This window comes from Aspergillus nidulans, chromosome VII, assembly GCF_000011425.1.
Source record: "Aspergillus nidulans FGSC A4 chromosome VII".
NCBI classification, from domain to species: Eukaryota; Fungi; Ascomycota; class Eurotiomycetes; order Eurotiales; family Aspergillaceae; genus Aspergillus; species Aspergillus nidulans.
Window position 1 is genome coordinate 4,369,891 of NC_066263.1, and position 14,668 is coordinate 4,384,558.

General features: G+C 54.9%; 4 protein-coding genes across 4 annotated transcripts, besides 1 other annotated feature; 1 reads left to right on the forward strand and 3 right to left on the reverse strand.

Annotated features, from left to right (window-relative positions):
* Positions 1 to 14,668: part of a sequence feature (contig 1.43 127..338545(1)) that runs on past both edges of the window.
* On the forward strand, positions 1,329 to 5,573 carry ANIA_02581 (protein hk-8-1; the record flags this gene model as incomplete). Its single annotated transcript, XM_050613092.1, has 3 exons — positions 1,329 to 1,354; positions 1,459 to 5,051; positions 5,113 to 5,573. The coding sequence occupies 3 exons, from the start codon at positions 1,329 to 1,331 to the stop codon at positions 5,340 to 5,342; spliced, it is 3,849 nt and encodes a 1,282-aa protein (XP_050468933.1). The 3' UTR covers positions 5,343 to 5,573.
* On the reverse strand, positions 5,762 to 7,484 carry ANIA_02582 (uncharacterized protein). The gene is made up of 2 exons (XM_655094.2): positions 7,156 to 7,484; positions 5,762 to 7,091 (listed from the first exon to the last, which is right to left on the reverse strand). Exons 1-2 carry the CDS (start codon positions 7,383 to 7,385, stop codon positions 5,996 to 5,998), a joined length of 1,326 nt encoding a protein of 441 aa, XP_660186.1. The 5' UTR covers positions 7,386 to 7,484; the 3' UTR covers positions 5,762 to 5,995.
* ANIA_02583 (glyceraldehyde-3-phosphate dehydrogenase (phosphorylating) gpdC) lies at positions 8,087 to 9,419 on the reverse strand (the record flags this gene model as incomplete). Its single annotated transcript, XM_655095.2, has 4 exons — positions 8,087 to 8,473; positions 8,552 to 8,666; positions 8,723 to 9,292; positions 9,338 to 9,419. The coding sequence occupies 4 exons, from the start codon at positions 9,417 to 9,419 to the stop codon at positions 8,176 to 8,178; spliced, it is 1,065 nt and encodes a 354-aa protein (XP_660187.1). The 3' UTR covers positions 8,087 to 8,175.
* Positions 10,542 to 12,116, reverse strand: ANIA_02584 (sugar porter family MFS transporter; the record flags this gene model as incomplete). Its single annotated transcript, XM_655096.1, has 1 exon — positions 10,542 to 12,116. The coding sequence occupies one exon, from the start codon at positions 12,114 to 12,116 to the stop codon at positions 10,542 to 10,544; it is 1,575 nt and encodes a 524-aa protein (XP_660188.1).

The following is a 14,668-nucleotide window of genomic DNA, read 5'->3' on the forward strand; positions in this document are numbered from 1 at the left end:
CCTGCGGGGTTGGATCCCTCCAATAGAAGCGATCTCCTTTGAGCATGATCCTGAATACGAGGGAAGTGGCCAATTTCTGTTTTTTAGGTCCAGTTATCGTGCCGTATCGGCGCAATCCAAACATGACCAATTATTGAGCACTTTTGTCTGAGCCATAGTATGAGCTACTAGAACGGTGTTTGTCGGGGTTAGAATCTACTTGGCAATGGAGTCTACTTGCTATCCTGAAACAGAGCACTGGCTGCCTACAGCGCATTCTTCAAACTATTCAAGCAAGCCACAATCTAATATAGATCTTGTATATAATCAAGATCTTGTATAGACCAAGATCGAGCAACTCACCTCAACGGACAAGGCCTCTCTCGCCCCTGTCTTGGAACTCTCATTATGTGACTATTGCCGCCAATCTGCGAAACTCAACCAAGACTATCAAAAATCCACCGTTTGCCCCTCTGCCGGATCTATGCAACGTCCCCAAGTCTGCAGCTGGGTTGGGTGGCAGCAGAATTAACGTCAGCCACGCTGCACCAAGCCCTACTCTCCGTCACGCCATTCAGCGCCTGATTACATACTGCTGGATCCGGCCCGGCGCTCCAGTAGAACCTGCCGTTCTGGACTTGGCTATTGCAGAAATGTAAATCATTGGACACTAGACGGCGAATCTACCATGTCGGTTGCGCTTGGGTATTGCAGAGATCTACTCCGTAGTAAATCATTGCGCATTAGACTGCAGTAAATCTAGTTAGGGTGATCACCACGTGGATAATGAAGCCATCCCGCGACACGGCTGGACTGTTCCGGCAATATCCATCTGTATGAAACAGTGTGGGGAAGGAACTAAATGGTCTGATTGTGTTCTCGAAACTCAGTCGGCGCATTCGGGAGGCCCAGATGGCTGAATTACGGAAACATACGTAGTCTATCCAGTCTCCAACCATGCAACCTCGACCACGGGACTTGGCCCTCTAGGGCCTGCCTGGGAAACAGGGCGAAGACGGCGAAAGGCGGAGCCTGGGCGCTGTTCTGGGCTCTGGCCAGGCACGCACGCCGCAAGGAAGTTGGTTCATGGACAAAAGTTCCCGCCAATAATGCGCAGGATTGCCATGCACAATGACGCAGTGGCTCCACTAGGTTCCGCACCCTGATGCGGGTGGGGTCCCTGTCGTCTGGTTGTCCTCTGTCACGGCCACCGTCCTGTATTCGTCTCCCTTTCCCTACTCCGTAAGTCCATCCAGTCTGTCCTTCTGTCTACGGAGTATTTGTCCACCAGCCTACCTGCTGGTGATCTGAGGCTGATCTAATCTGCAGCATGAGCAGCTGTTGACGAGATGGCCCAGGAGCGCGAGTTCTACAAGTACGGCCCTCTACATCGTTCTTACATCGTTTATTATGGATCCCAGATCCCGATGCAGATGCTAATGCCGTGATGTTGATGCTAATGCTACGCTGATGATTCAGATACTGCCAGCTTCCCCAGCGCCCTGGCCTTCTCGATCGACCGCCGGTCTCCCCTCGCACCGAGCAGAACGTCGAGCTGCTTCCTCAGTCCTCTCAGGACACGACGCTGACGGCGCTTGCGCAGCTGGGCGCCCTGCGGCTGAACTGCCAGCGATGCATGATCTCTCTCTTTGACCGCCGCACCCAGTATATCCTGACGGAGGCGACGCGCACTCTTAGCCTGCAAGATGACCGCGTCCATTTGGACGGCGATGCGCTCTGGCTGGGGAGCAGTGTGATTCCTAAGGAGGACGGGATTTGTCATCTCGTCTGCCAGGAATCTAGTCTCAACGCCAGCCAGTGCGAGTCCGACCCCGCTTGCGGGTTGGTTGTTCCCGACCTGACGAAAGATGATCGGTTCAACAAACGGCAGTACGTCGTCAAAGCGCCGCATCTGCGCTTCTTCGCTGGCGTACCGATTCGCAGCCGACGCGGGATCGCTATCGGTGCGTTCAGCGTCAGCGACGGCAAGACGCGGCCGAGCGGTCTCACGTCGCTGGAACTCCGATTCATGACCGATACTGCTGCCGCGATCATGAACCATCTGGAGATGGTGCGATCGCACGAGCAGAACCGCCGTGGAGCGAACATGATCGCCGGGCTGGGCAACTTTGTCGAAGGGGGTATATTCCCCTCCAGCAGCCTTCGCCGGCGCAGCCGGCTCAATGTCGACAATGAGACGGCTGCCAAGGACGATTCACCGCGGAACAGCGTCTTGGTCTCTCGTCGGATTCACGCCCGGTCTGAACAGTCGACAGCTAACGATCGCGCGCAGCGCGAAAAGTCGCCAATCCCGTCTGTGCCCGAATCCAAGGAGTCCAACGAACTGCAGCCTCTCTGCGAACCGTCGACACCGAAACGAAAGCGCGAGAACGAAGTCACCCTGACTTCAGGCACCCGCGAGATCTTTGGCCGCGCCGCCCGTATCCTTCAGGAGTCGCTGGACGTTCAGGGGGTGGTCTTCTTCGACGCCAGCGTCAAGTCGTACGCCGGCTTGGTCCGCAATTCTGACGACCGACCTTCTGATGCTGAGAGCAGCAGCGGTTCTAGCGAGGCTCCTGAGGCAAGCTCCAGCGACAGCGACAATCCGGCCACGGGCCACTCGACCACCGATACGGACGACTTCTCCACATCCGATGTGCTGGGATACTCGCTTGAGGATCCAGAACAGCCCATGGGCGCGATGCGCGAGACCTTCCTGCGATCGCTTTTACGGAACTATCCGCAGGGTGCCATCTTCAACGTCGATGAGAACGGCAGTATCTCCTCTAGTGAAGGCAGCGATAGCTCTTCAGGGACCAGTGTCTCGCGGGAGATTGTCTACCGCCGCCACGAAGCGCCCAAAGTCCAGCGGCGGTGGAAGCAGCAGAAACGCCACCGGCTCAGCCTGAAGGAAGAGAACAAATGGTTGCTGAAGATCTTCCCGTCTGCGCGCTGCATCACCCTGTTCCCACTCTGGGATTCCCGCCGCAACCGCTGGTTCTCGGGCCTGTTTCTCTGGACCAAGTCGCCGCGCAGCTTCAGCCTCGGAGGAGAGCTAGCGTACCTCTATGCCTTTTCGAACAGCATCATGGCCGAGATCCACCGGTTGGACATCGAGCTAGCCAATCGGGCGCATGCGACGCTTGTTGGCAGTATCTCGCACGAACTGCGCAGCCCTCTGCATGGGATCCTGGGTAGCACCGAGCTGCTGGGCGACTCGGACCTGACCCCTGCGCAAACGGCGCTCGTCAACACGGTCGAGCACTGCGGTCGCTCACTGCTGGATATTATCAACAACATGCTGGACTTTGCAAAGATCAACCAGTTCGCGCGCAAGTCGCGGTCGTCACGGTTCAAGTCGTCGTCACCCCGACGGCGCCAGCACCGATTTCTCATGCCTGCTAAGGGAAACGGAGTGGTGAATCTCATTTCCGACGTGCAGCTGGACGCGGTGCTGGAAGAAGTTGCCGGCAGCGTGTTCGCTGGGCACTGCTTCAGCTCTAAGAACCGCACCCTGGCGCTAGCCTCTGTCCCAACCCTAGATAGGGAGGGAGAGCTAGTCATGGCCAGCCCGACGGAGCGGCCGCTTTCGGTCTTTAACGAATCCCTCACGGTGATTTATGATGTCGCGCCGGATTTCCAGTGGCTGTTTGAGACGCAAGCTGGAGCGTGGCGTCGCGTGCTGATGAACCTGTTTGGGAATGCCCTCAAGTACACCCAGTCCGGCTATATTCTAGTCTCGCTCAAATCATCTACCCCAGCAACGGCCAAGGGACGAAGGCTCTCACGCGGTGAGAGTGCCGACACCGCCACTGTGACACTTACAGTCAAGGACACTGGTCAAGGTATTGACAAGGAGTACTTGCAGAGCAACGTCTTCAAGCCCTTCTCACAGGAGAACCCTCTCTCACCCGGCAGCGGCCTGGGTCTCAGCATCGTCCATCAAACTGTTGTCTCGCTCGGCGGCAGTATCGATATTGTCTCCACCAAAGGCACCGGCACAGAGGTCAAGGTCCGCGTTGACCTGCCACGCACGCCCAAATCCGAGGCAACAAATGGCGACCAGAACCAACACCACAAAGCAGTGACGGAGACCAGGGAGCTTGTTCGGGGTAAATCCATCGGCCTCGTCGGATTCGGTACACCGGCTGAGCACAATGAGGAAGCCCTGACTCTGCTCCGCTCCTCGCTCCAGCGCATGTACCAGGATTATTTCGGTATGGAGGTCGGCTTTGCGTCGCCCGGAAATCCCGGCTCATTTGACATCTACGTCGTTCGACAGACATACCTCGATGTGGCCGATGAAATCTTTCGCAACGTCGGTACAGTGCATGGCAAACGGCCGGCTGTGCTGGTCATCTGCTCGACGCCACAGATTGCGCAAAAGCTGTCCAGCACCGCGAGTCAGCGGCGTTCCCCTGCTGTATACGAATTCATCAGCCAGCCCTGCGGGCCATGTAGAACAGCCGATGCGCTCAGGGGGTGTGTCAATCGTCGGGAGACTGAGAGTCCGCGTCCGAGTCCGCCATTAACTAGTGAGACTATAGATAGCTATGGCCATGTCACTGTCATTGAGACTGCAAACAGCGGCGCAAGTGGCATGCCATATACAGGATGCGCTACGAATGGCTATCGCGCTGCCAATGGCATCCCACAGGACACTCCCCAAGTTCATACAAACCAGCGTGCGAACGGCCTGACAGGACTCAAAATCGAGACTCTGAAATCCCCCGCCTCTCCGATCGCTCTCTCCCCCAAAACACTAGCGCTGCAAAACGGCAAGACGGTTTCCACAGGCGTCGAGGTCCAGCTCAGCCCGACCTCAGCAGTGACGACCATCACCACCTCTGCCGTCGAGGAGGGCGATGGCGCCGTGACCGAAATCTCAGCGACCCTTGAAGCGTCTCACATTGTTCCCTCGGTGCTACTCGTCGATGACAATTCGGTCAACCTGCAACTCCTCGTTGCGGTCATGAAAAAGGCCAAGTTCTCCTACTTTACTGCGTGCAACGGCCTCGAAGCGCTGGAAGTGTACAAGGCGCATGCAAAGGAAATTCACGTGATTCTGATGGGTACGTCACCGATTCTCTTTAAGACTCTTACGTATATCAACTAACAGGTCCCTGGTAACAGATATCTCCATGCCGGTCATGGACGGCCTCGAATCCACGCGGGAGATCCGGCTCTTTGAAAAAACGCAGCGCGAAAGTCCAGCGTTTAAGCCAGCGACAATTATCGCACTCTCGGGATTGGGCAGCGCGTCTGTGCGCCAGGAGGCGTTTAATTCAGGGCTTGACCTGTTTCTTTCGAAACCGGTGCGGTTTCAGGAGCTTACCACGCAGTTGGGGGAGTTGATGCGATGACCAAACTCTTATGGATGGTTCGAGTGGGGTGATGCCATGGGGTTTAAAAATTTTTTTAGGGTATATATTCTTTCTACCTTCCTGATATATTGGATTAGGTGAGGCTGGCGTTCGGGGTAGGGTAGCTTTGGTCTGGTCTTGTTTGCATAGTGATACCGAGGGAGATCATGGGCATGCTTCTGCATGATTCTGGAAGATAATATAACTATACTCCACATCTAATCAAACCTTCTTCTGGCTCAATTTCCGATCTCGTATAGGAATTTCTTCCACCTCGTATCTTCTTGGCGATCGGATCCTGCAATCTCATTCTATGGTGCAACTGGCTGTGGCTGAAACACGAATCTGCACGTCATTTCCCACGCGCTCGTGTCACCAGCCAGATCTACGGTAAGTCACTACTTGGACAGAATGGAAGATGGCATTGCTTATCCTGGCATCAATTCGTCATAGACAGCAGACTAGCTACACTGTCAAATGGTGGAAATCGTTAAGCGAGAGTGAAAAAGAAGAGAAAAAAATCGCTCTTTTGATATGTACAATCATCATCAAATGAAATGGCACAGCCTGTCAAAAGAAGCGACGGCATTCCAAGCAAGCTGGAGTCAAGAAGAGAAGTTTTGAATACTGCAAGCAAACAAATGCAAGACTGTCTAAGCCTTGATGCAGTACTGGTAGCCCAGCCAGAGATTCGTGCAGTCTTCCTTCAGCCCGGAGTTCAACTCGCGGAGCTGGCTGAGGGAAACGCCAATAGCCTCCTCGACCTTCAGGCAGTAGTCGCCGTCCATGACGGTGTAGTACTGCGTGCAGGAGGAGTTGGCGTACGGGTAGATTGGCGCAGAGGATGAACCGGACGAAGCGGTGGGGGCGGCGGGAGCAGTGCTGGCACTGCTCGTCGCCGCCGGAGTGTCAGTGGGGCTGCCATTGAGGGTGTAAGTCACGGTGTTAGTGCTCGTGCTGGTCGAGGTAGTAGTGCTTGTGCTGGTGACGGTGCTGGGGGCTTCGGTCGTAGCAGGAGCCTCCGTTGTCGTCGGGGCTTCAGTGGTAGATGTCGGAGCCTCTGTAGCGGTTGGCGCAGCAGTGGTGGTAGATGTAGAAGACTCGGTCGAGCCAGAATCCGAATCGTCCGAATCGCTCGAGTCAGAGTCTGAACCGCCAACCAAGCTGGAGGTGAACCGGAAAATGCTGGTGACGGCCTTGTCGAGAGACCCGATCACATTGTCCTCGCAGGTGCTAGGGCCAGTAGACCAGCCGGTCAGACGGTTGGCAACATCCGACGAGTAGCAGTGAGTCGCGATACCCTGGCCAAGGTTACCCGAGGCAGGGATCGAGCCCGAGTTGTAGATACGAGCGGCGGCGTAGAAGTTGGCGGCATCGCCAACACCGCCCGCCTGCTCGAGGCACTGCTTGAGCCCGTCACCATCGCTGGTACCCTCGGTGCCGTCCTTGATCATTTGCTTGATCTGCTCGGCAGGGCATGGGGTCAAGACCTCGCCATTGTTGCATGAGCCCTGGCCGTTGTGCGACTGCATCAAGCCCGGGTTGGTGACGCCGTAGTTGGTGGTAGGGGCGCGCACACAGCCGTTGCTTTCCTGGATGACGATAGCCAGGATGAAGCGGGGGTCGACGCCGGAGGATTCAGAGACCTCTTTGATGGCGGACGAGATGTTATCGATTTCGTCGTCCGAATTGTTAGGGACATTCCATTGGGTGCAGGATTGACGCATCGTATCGCGGTTGGCTTCGAACCTACACGATCGGTCAGTAACACAACACCATTGGCGGCGGGACGCCGCCTCAAGAGGGGACGTACATCTCATCAAAGTCAGGCCACCAGTTATCATGATCAGGCCAACCGGCGGCGACCTTGCCATTTCCTCCAAGGACGTTGTAGGCACGTTTGTCAAGGGAACGCGCGTGCGAGAGAGCGTGCGAGTGTCGTTCTGCGTGTCTGTGGCCGCTCAAGGGATTGGACGGGACGGGGGCCCCAGCAATGAGGGTGGAAAGGCTGCCAGCAGCCAGGATCAAAGGAAGGGACAGCATGATGCTTGGAGGAGAACAAGAGCGCCGACACAGACGGACAAAGGAGGGACAGAAGACTTGCTTGCAAAAGAAAGAGAAAAAAGAGAGAAAAGAAGGAAGAGACGAGCGGCTGCAGTGTTATAAAGAGCGTTGGACGATCCATCACCACCTAATTCACCATCACTGAGACTAAAGCGTAAAGTTCCTTGCGCCTCGCTAAGCTCATAGAACGCGGGCCAATCAGCGGCCCGCATGCGCTCATTTGGCCACATTTGGGCTCATTTGGCCTCATTCTGAAACAAACAGGGGCCGAACACGAGTCTTGGAGGATCGCCTCATTGGAGAAATTCCGCAGTGGACACTCAGATCTACCTGTGAAGGTGGAGGCCGAGCGGCGTTGGCTGTTCAGTTGGCTGTTCAGTTGGTTGTTCATTTAGCTGATGAGCGGAGGGCTTGAGGTGTTCTTTCACTTGGGCTCTGAGTCAGAAACGATCAACAGGAGACAGCTCACTGCCGGGAGTCAGGCACCAGGCACAACCCAGAGCTACGTTACATGTCAAACAGGCACACCCGCCTCATCAAATGGACGGGTTAGACGGCAAGACGGCAGACCAGCGGGCGCGCACAGAGGATAGACGACAGCGACGCAGGGACTCGGGTGTAACGCGCCAATGCCGAGCGTGGCCAAAGAGACACTACTGCACCATCTCGTTCATCAAAATGGGTCTATTAGTCTACTCTATTACCATTATTCTATCGTAATCTATCGACTCTATCGACTCTATCGACTCTATCGATTCGATCGATTCGTTTACTCATTATGCGCAATATGTCTCGTCAGATCCAAAAGTCGGCTGGAATACCCCCATTCGTTGTCATACCAGGCCATGATCTTGAAAAAGGTCGGGTTCAGCTCGCTACACGCAGCGGCGTCTACGATCGCACTATGCGAGTCGCCCAGATAGTCGCTGCTCACCAGCACCTCGTCGCTTACGCTCAGCACGCCAGCCAGCTCGTTCTTGGCCGCGCGCCGAAACGCCGCTAGTATCTCGGCTAGCGAGGTGGGCGTCTCGGTGCTGACGGTCAAATCAATCAACGAGACATTGGGGCTGAAAATTCAAAAGTCAGCGGCGATTCGGCCCCTCACATCAGACCAGATCAGATTTGAATCAAATTGAATGACTTACGTTGGCACGCGGATCGAGGCTCCCGTTACCTTGCCTGTCAGTTCAGGCAGCACTGATGCGATCGCCTTGGCAGCACCCGTTGTTGTCGGGATGATATTGTCGAAAACGCTGCGGCCTGTACTTCTTAGCGGGGTTTTTCTCTGGTTTTTGGGTCAGGTCGAGAGCGCATACCTAGCCGTCGGTTCTTCTTGCTGTATCCGTCCAGGACCGTCTGCGATTTCGTGGCGGCATGGACCGTGGTCAAGAACCCCTGCGCGATGCCAAACTCCCGCTGGAGCACTTTGAGCACCGGTGTCACGCAGTTGGTTGTACAGCTGGCACACGAGATCACGCGTGTTTCCTCGTTTGCCCGGTACTCGTCCGCGTTGACTCCGTACACGTACGTTGGCGAATCTGAGCTCGGGGCCGAGATGACCACTCGCTTGGCGCCCCCGTATGTGATATGGTCCTGGGCGAGCTCCCGCTTGGTGAACTTGCCGGTGCATTCGACCACGTACTCTGCGCCCAGCGCCGCCCAGTTGAGCTTCTTCAGGTCACGTTCCGACGTGAGCGCGATTGGCCGGCCGTTGACGGAGATCTGTGTTTCGGAGATTGCGTGGATGGGGATATCCGGCGAGAGCTTGCCCATGGACGAGTCGTAGCGGATCAGGTAGATGAGGTCTTGGACAGACGTGCACGTGTGGTTGATGGCCACGATCTGAATGTCGTTTCGGGCGAGTGCGACGCGGAGGACATTGCGGCCTGCTGGTCAGTTCTCGTCCGACTCCGGGATGGGAATGGGCCTACCGATGCGTCCAAACCCGTTGATGCCTACTCGGCAGGCCGAGGGAGAGTCACTGATGGGGATCTCGTTGATGGAAGGAGCCATTCTGGTTTGAACTAGGTAAGGCAATAGGTAGGGATAGGTAGTAGGTAAGGCTATTGATATGGTATAGGGATAAGGGTATAAATATAGATACGGAGACTGTATGAAGAGCGTAGTGTACGATTTGTAGTATACCGTTTGATTGACCTGCAATCTTTACTGCTTCTAATGCCGCCTGGCCCTCTATATATACTGAGCCATATCTATGAGCGGAAACAGGAGCCATATAGACCCAGCCCCATTGGCCCGAGGTTTTCCGCCGTCAATACATCATCGGAGCGATCCCCCAGCTTTCGAATCTGCCGATTATCGGCAATTGGCTGTCTGGTTTGGAGTCTGGACAAACCCCAGAGTGACGAAGTAGGCACGATACAATGCCGACGGTCTTATTGGGCATCTGCCTAGCATTCAGCTTGTTTCTTCGACGTTCTGCCAACATCCAATATCCGCAATTACGTTCCCCTGCCCAAAATCAGGGAGCGAGACGAACCTCGATCCACTGTACAAGAGATCTACTCCAATTAGCTCAGACTACCACTCTTAGGCCTAGCAAGAGTCAGGACACCGGCTAGTGGGACTTGTAGATGCGAACTCGTTAAGAACTTGTTAAGCGCGTAGCTACACTATAGGCGATGAATCCTGGCAGATCGTGATGTCACGTGTGGGCGCTAAAGCAAAAGCAGGAGGCGGTAGGCGGTTGCAGGAACTCACTAATCCCCCTTACGCGGCAGAATCCCGACCGCAGTGATGTGATCGCCAACTTGTGTGCTCGACCAGTCGAAATGGATCATGGCTTTACAGTCGAGACTAATCTCCAATGTTTGATTTGGGCGCTTGGAGAGCTTGGGTGACATCGAACTGCCAGAGAATGCGACCTTTGACAGCAGATCAGGCCGGACTTGTCTTGTCCGGACTGTCCATGTACCGACAACCGGCGGTTCGATCTCCATCCATCGACGGCGCTTTTGACGTCAAGATCGGGCCTACGGAAAAGAACATGACCGTGGAGACTCCATTCGGATAAAGACTAAAGCACAGCGAGGTAAGAAATTTCTGCAAGGTTATTGCATTCATTCATGCTCTATCATGGCACATCATCATATATACAGAATCCAATTCTAAAATTTATGCCTCTTCCTTCATTTCCAGCTCGGTGCCGTCCTTCTTGTGGATGGCCGCGAGCTGCGCCTCAGCGACTTCTCCTTGCGGCAGCTTGCGGGCCATCGAGACGATCTCCCACGGCGACGACGCATCACGGAAGACCTGGTTGATCAGCTCTAGGTTGCGGTTCATCGTCTCAGGGTAGAAGAAGTACACGGAGATCGGAATGCAGGCCGACAAGACAGTGTACATGACGTAGTACTTGTACCCGATCGTGTCGAGGGCGACCGGGGTCACCATCACGACAACAAAATTCCACAGCCAATGGTTGGCCGCGGAGAAGGCAGACATGGCGACACGGAGACGGGCTGGAGCCACCTCGGAAGCGTACAAGAAATTGCCTCCGAGGAAACCGATGGGATAAAAGCAGTTGAAGAGGAAGATGAAGACGGCAGAGGCGATGGAGGCTCCCTTGTTGTCTTCGCCCATACTATTGGTGATGGCCATGGCCATCATGCAGCAGGCCATTCCTGAACCACTAACGATGAAGCAAATACGACGGCCGAGACGATCGATTGCCCAGAAAGAGATGAAGCAGCAAAGGAACTTCCACGTCAAGGCGCAAGAGGCCAGGATCTTGGACAGGCTCTCACTCATGCCCAGGTTCTCTTCGAAGATGGTGGAAGCGTATACAGAAATCAGGTTGCCTCCGCACATTTGCTGGAAGAACTGGAGCATCATGCAGAGGATAAAGCGGTACAACAGCTTATCCTGGTCGTCCTTGCTGAAGATCTCCATAAGGGAGGCCTTGGCGTGCGAGGTCAATTCAAGACTGGTTTGAATGCCGGCAATTTCCGCACGGATCTCTTCCGGCGAGGCCTCGTCACCCTTGAGGGCCGAGAGACTCCGCTCAGCCAGCTCAATGCGGTTGGCTTGGACAAGCCATCTCGGAGACTCGGGGAACAAGAAGACGGAAAACAGGATCATGAGCGAGGGAAGGAGCGCGATGGCCAGAGGCACGCGCCACTGCGTCGTGCTCTCTTCGATCCGGCTCAGACCAAAATCGATCCAGTTGCAAAGGGCATAACCGAGACACATGAACATTCCATCAATGATAACATGCTGGCCGCGGTTCTTGGCCGCGGACGATTCACTCTGCCAGACTGGAACAGCAACGTTGAACTGACCAGTGCCAATACCAAGGATAATACGGCCGACAACAAACTGAGGCAGGCTGTATGATGCCACCTGCAGGACCTGTCCGATGATAGTGAGAATCGCACCAATGAAGATGGACATTCGGCGACCAAATCGGTCAGAGAAGAATGTGGTGGAAAGGGCTCCGATAAGAGCTCCGAGCTGGAAGGCGGCAATGACAGCACCCTTCTTGGTCGAGTTTTCGCTCTTCTCCACGCCCGTGGTGTGGACGGTATCGATATCAGGGAATGTTGCCACCCAGCTGTTGAGAGTCGCGAGAGGGCCCAAGCCGGCCTGGTTATAACCGAAGATGACGAAGGCCGGCGCTCCAATTAGCAAGACCTGGAGGGAATGCAGCAGCTTCCCCCTGGCGCCGAAGATGGTAGTAACCCGGTCAGACATGGTGGCTATGACTGAGGCGGGCGAGGAAGAGGGAGGGAGCTGGAGAAATTCTGAACGGCACAATATCGGAGGGGAAGGACTGTGGCATCTTATACGCGACCCCGTGGAGAAGAAGGGCTAAAGGGCATCCCCTCACCCCATTTCTGCGTCCCCACGTAGCCGGTGAGACTGAGGGGAATGATGGGGAGGGTCGTCGAGAAGGAATTTCTCATCACGCGAGCAGTTTTTTTTTTGGGTCCTGAGTCTCAGACACTCTGTGAGAAACAGCGGACGGGTGACGGAATGGAGCCGGGGCACCACCCCAGCTGGTACCGTCGCAACGTAGATCCACCGCACATTATATGTCCGGTTGACAACCGTAACCCTGAGCTGAAGCCTGAATCATGCCTCCGAAATTGATCGGGAGGACGTAGGGCCGGAGTCACGGTCCGGCTGGACACGTCGTTACGTTCTACCCATTTCCACGCGCAACACACCGTAATGTCTACATCATACGCTCTGCGCTAGATGCAGCGAACCAAGACCGTGCACAGAAACTTGAGAAATGAATATTCCACGAGCGGCCGATCCTCGGGCGATTGAGAAATCTCCGACTGGCAGTCCTCAACAAATGCCAACACTCAACCGCGTGGATGTGAAATCTTATGTGCGCCATGTGGGTCCCGTGGCTTGCGCTCGGCCAGAATCCGAGGTACGAGCCCTCGGATCGGCACCTGCACCGCGTGCCCAGATCCCGAGTCAAGGCTTGACTGCCATCTGGCACCCTCTGCTGGCTAAACGCTTAAAGCTTGGGAGCCTTGGCAGATGTCTGCCAACACGATCAGCAAGACATCCCGGCACAGGGCTGAGTGAGGATCTTGAGCAAAACTCGAACTGCACGGATACCGACGCCAGTACCAGTCCATCTGCGCTGGAGTGTGGAAGCATTTAAGCATAAACTGTGGGATCCCGAGTCCTGTCGGCCGGCGGCCAGCAGCAGGCCGAGTTAAGCGTCCAAGAATTCCTTGTGACCATGAGACTCAGGATGTCATTACCAATTCCTCTCACTGATTGGCTCTCGCCCGAGTTCCTTTTTCCTGTGGAATCCTCGGTAAAATTGTAATGTACCTGATTGCACGAGCAGCGGCCCAGCTCTCCATCGAGCTAACCACATTGAACCATGTGGCCCGGTCATTGCAACGCTGCCAGCGCAGCTCTCGAATCTAGCGCCAACCTATGCATCTCCAGACCCGGCGCAACTCTATTTCATATCTCATACATCATCCGGACATGTTCATCCCGGGTTTTTCTCGTCAAATGTCAATCGTGCGGAGAGACAAAGTTGGATTCTGGAGAAGCTGGAGATTGGTTCGGCTCCCCATAGATTATTCCCAGGCTCCCCCGGATAATGTCGTAAGTGGCAAGTTCCGGGTGGTGTATACCATATGGAGTACATACGGCTTAGTGAGTCAGGCACTCTCGGCAGGCGTCGAGCGGTGGCTCTCGACCGAGATATGACTACGCGCAGGCACTAATCTCACCTGCATTTAGCCCTTACGGCTTGCCTCAGCTGCTGAGCTAAGCCGGCCGGATACAACGGCTCTTGGAGTCGGCCATGTTCGTATTTCGCACGGCTTGCCGACTCAGTAGTTATAGTAAATATGTTTCTCGGGCGCTCTCAATTGCATCGGTTTGTCCAAACACAAACCTCTCAGTACTTGAGCAAAGGCCAATCGTCCTTACCCCAGGTCTCCTACTCGTGTCGCCGTGCTCGGCCACTACCCCATGGAGATTACCGAACCCGGCAAGGGTATCGGCGTCAACCGGAGTTTACCTCAACTCTGAGACAGAGTGGATGAGCGGCCCGGTTTCGTTTTCTAGCTTGAATCCTCAGGTCTGGGCGTTCGGACATTTCCCGCCGTCTCACGAGTGCCATCATTTGTTATAACATCTTGCCGAGCTGACTCGTCACGGTTGATACCGGCTGAATCCATTTGTACTGGGCAGTTTTCCATCCATCCCGAGACCGCTTGGTCCCGGTTCGAGATTGTTGAGTAGTGCTCCAGAGTTCGTCTGGCTGGTTTTGAAGATCTGGAATGGCCTTTAGAAATCGATTATGAAGCACTGGCTTAATACTCGCACCAAGGTTGTCGGCTCCAAGAGTGCAATCTATAGCCGTACTCCGAGTACTTTACGAAATTTCCCCCTACTCGCTGACATGTTCTAGGGCTGCTGATACTCATGAGGGCTAGCTAGATTGATCAAGGTTCCAGCCCATGGGCAGGGCCATGGTGTGCTGCCAGGACAATCCCGTCACCAAGAGCAGCCAAGGGGCTGCTTAGTCGACTTTAAAAACGTCGTCAGCTATCAGTTCCATGTAGTGATTCTGACTCCGTTTTTGTCACACCTCCCTAGTTCGTCACGGTATACTCGCCTTCATCACTCCCGACTTGCCCCAGTTGTTCTCTACCACCATTTTATTTCTACGCTCTACTTCTTTCCGAAACAAAGCGGTCCAAGTTACCGACAATTGGCACGCTCCCCACTGACGAACTGTACAGGAGAGCAGTATT

Bases quoted from the DNA above. Each gene is read 5' to 3' on its own strand.
- ANIA_02582 (XM_655094.2), bottom strand. From the start codon at position 7,385: ATGCTGTCCCTTCCTTTGATCCTGGCTGCTGGCAGCCTTTCCACCCTC. The intron at 7,092-7,155 runs GTACGTCCCCTC...CCGATCGTGTAG, and splicing joins TGGCCTGACTTTGATGAGAT to GTTCGAAGCCAACCGCGATA.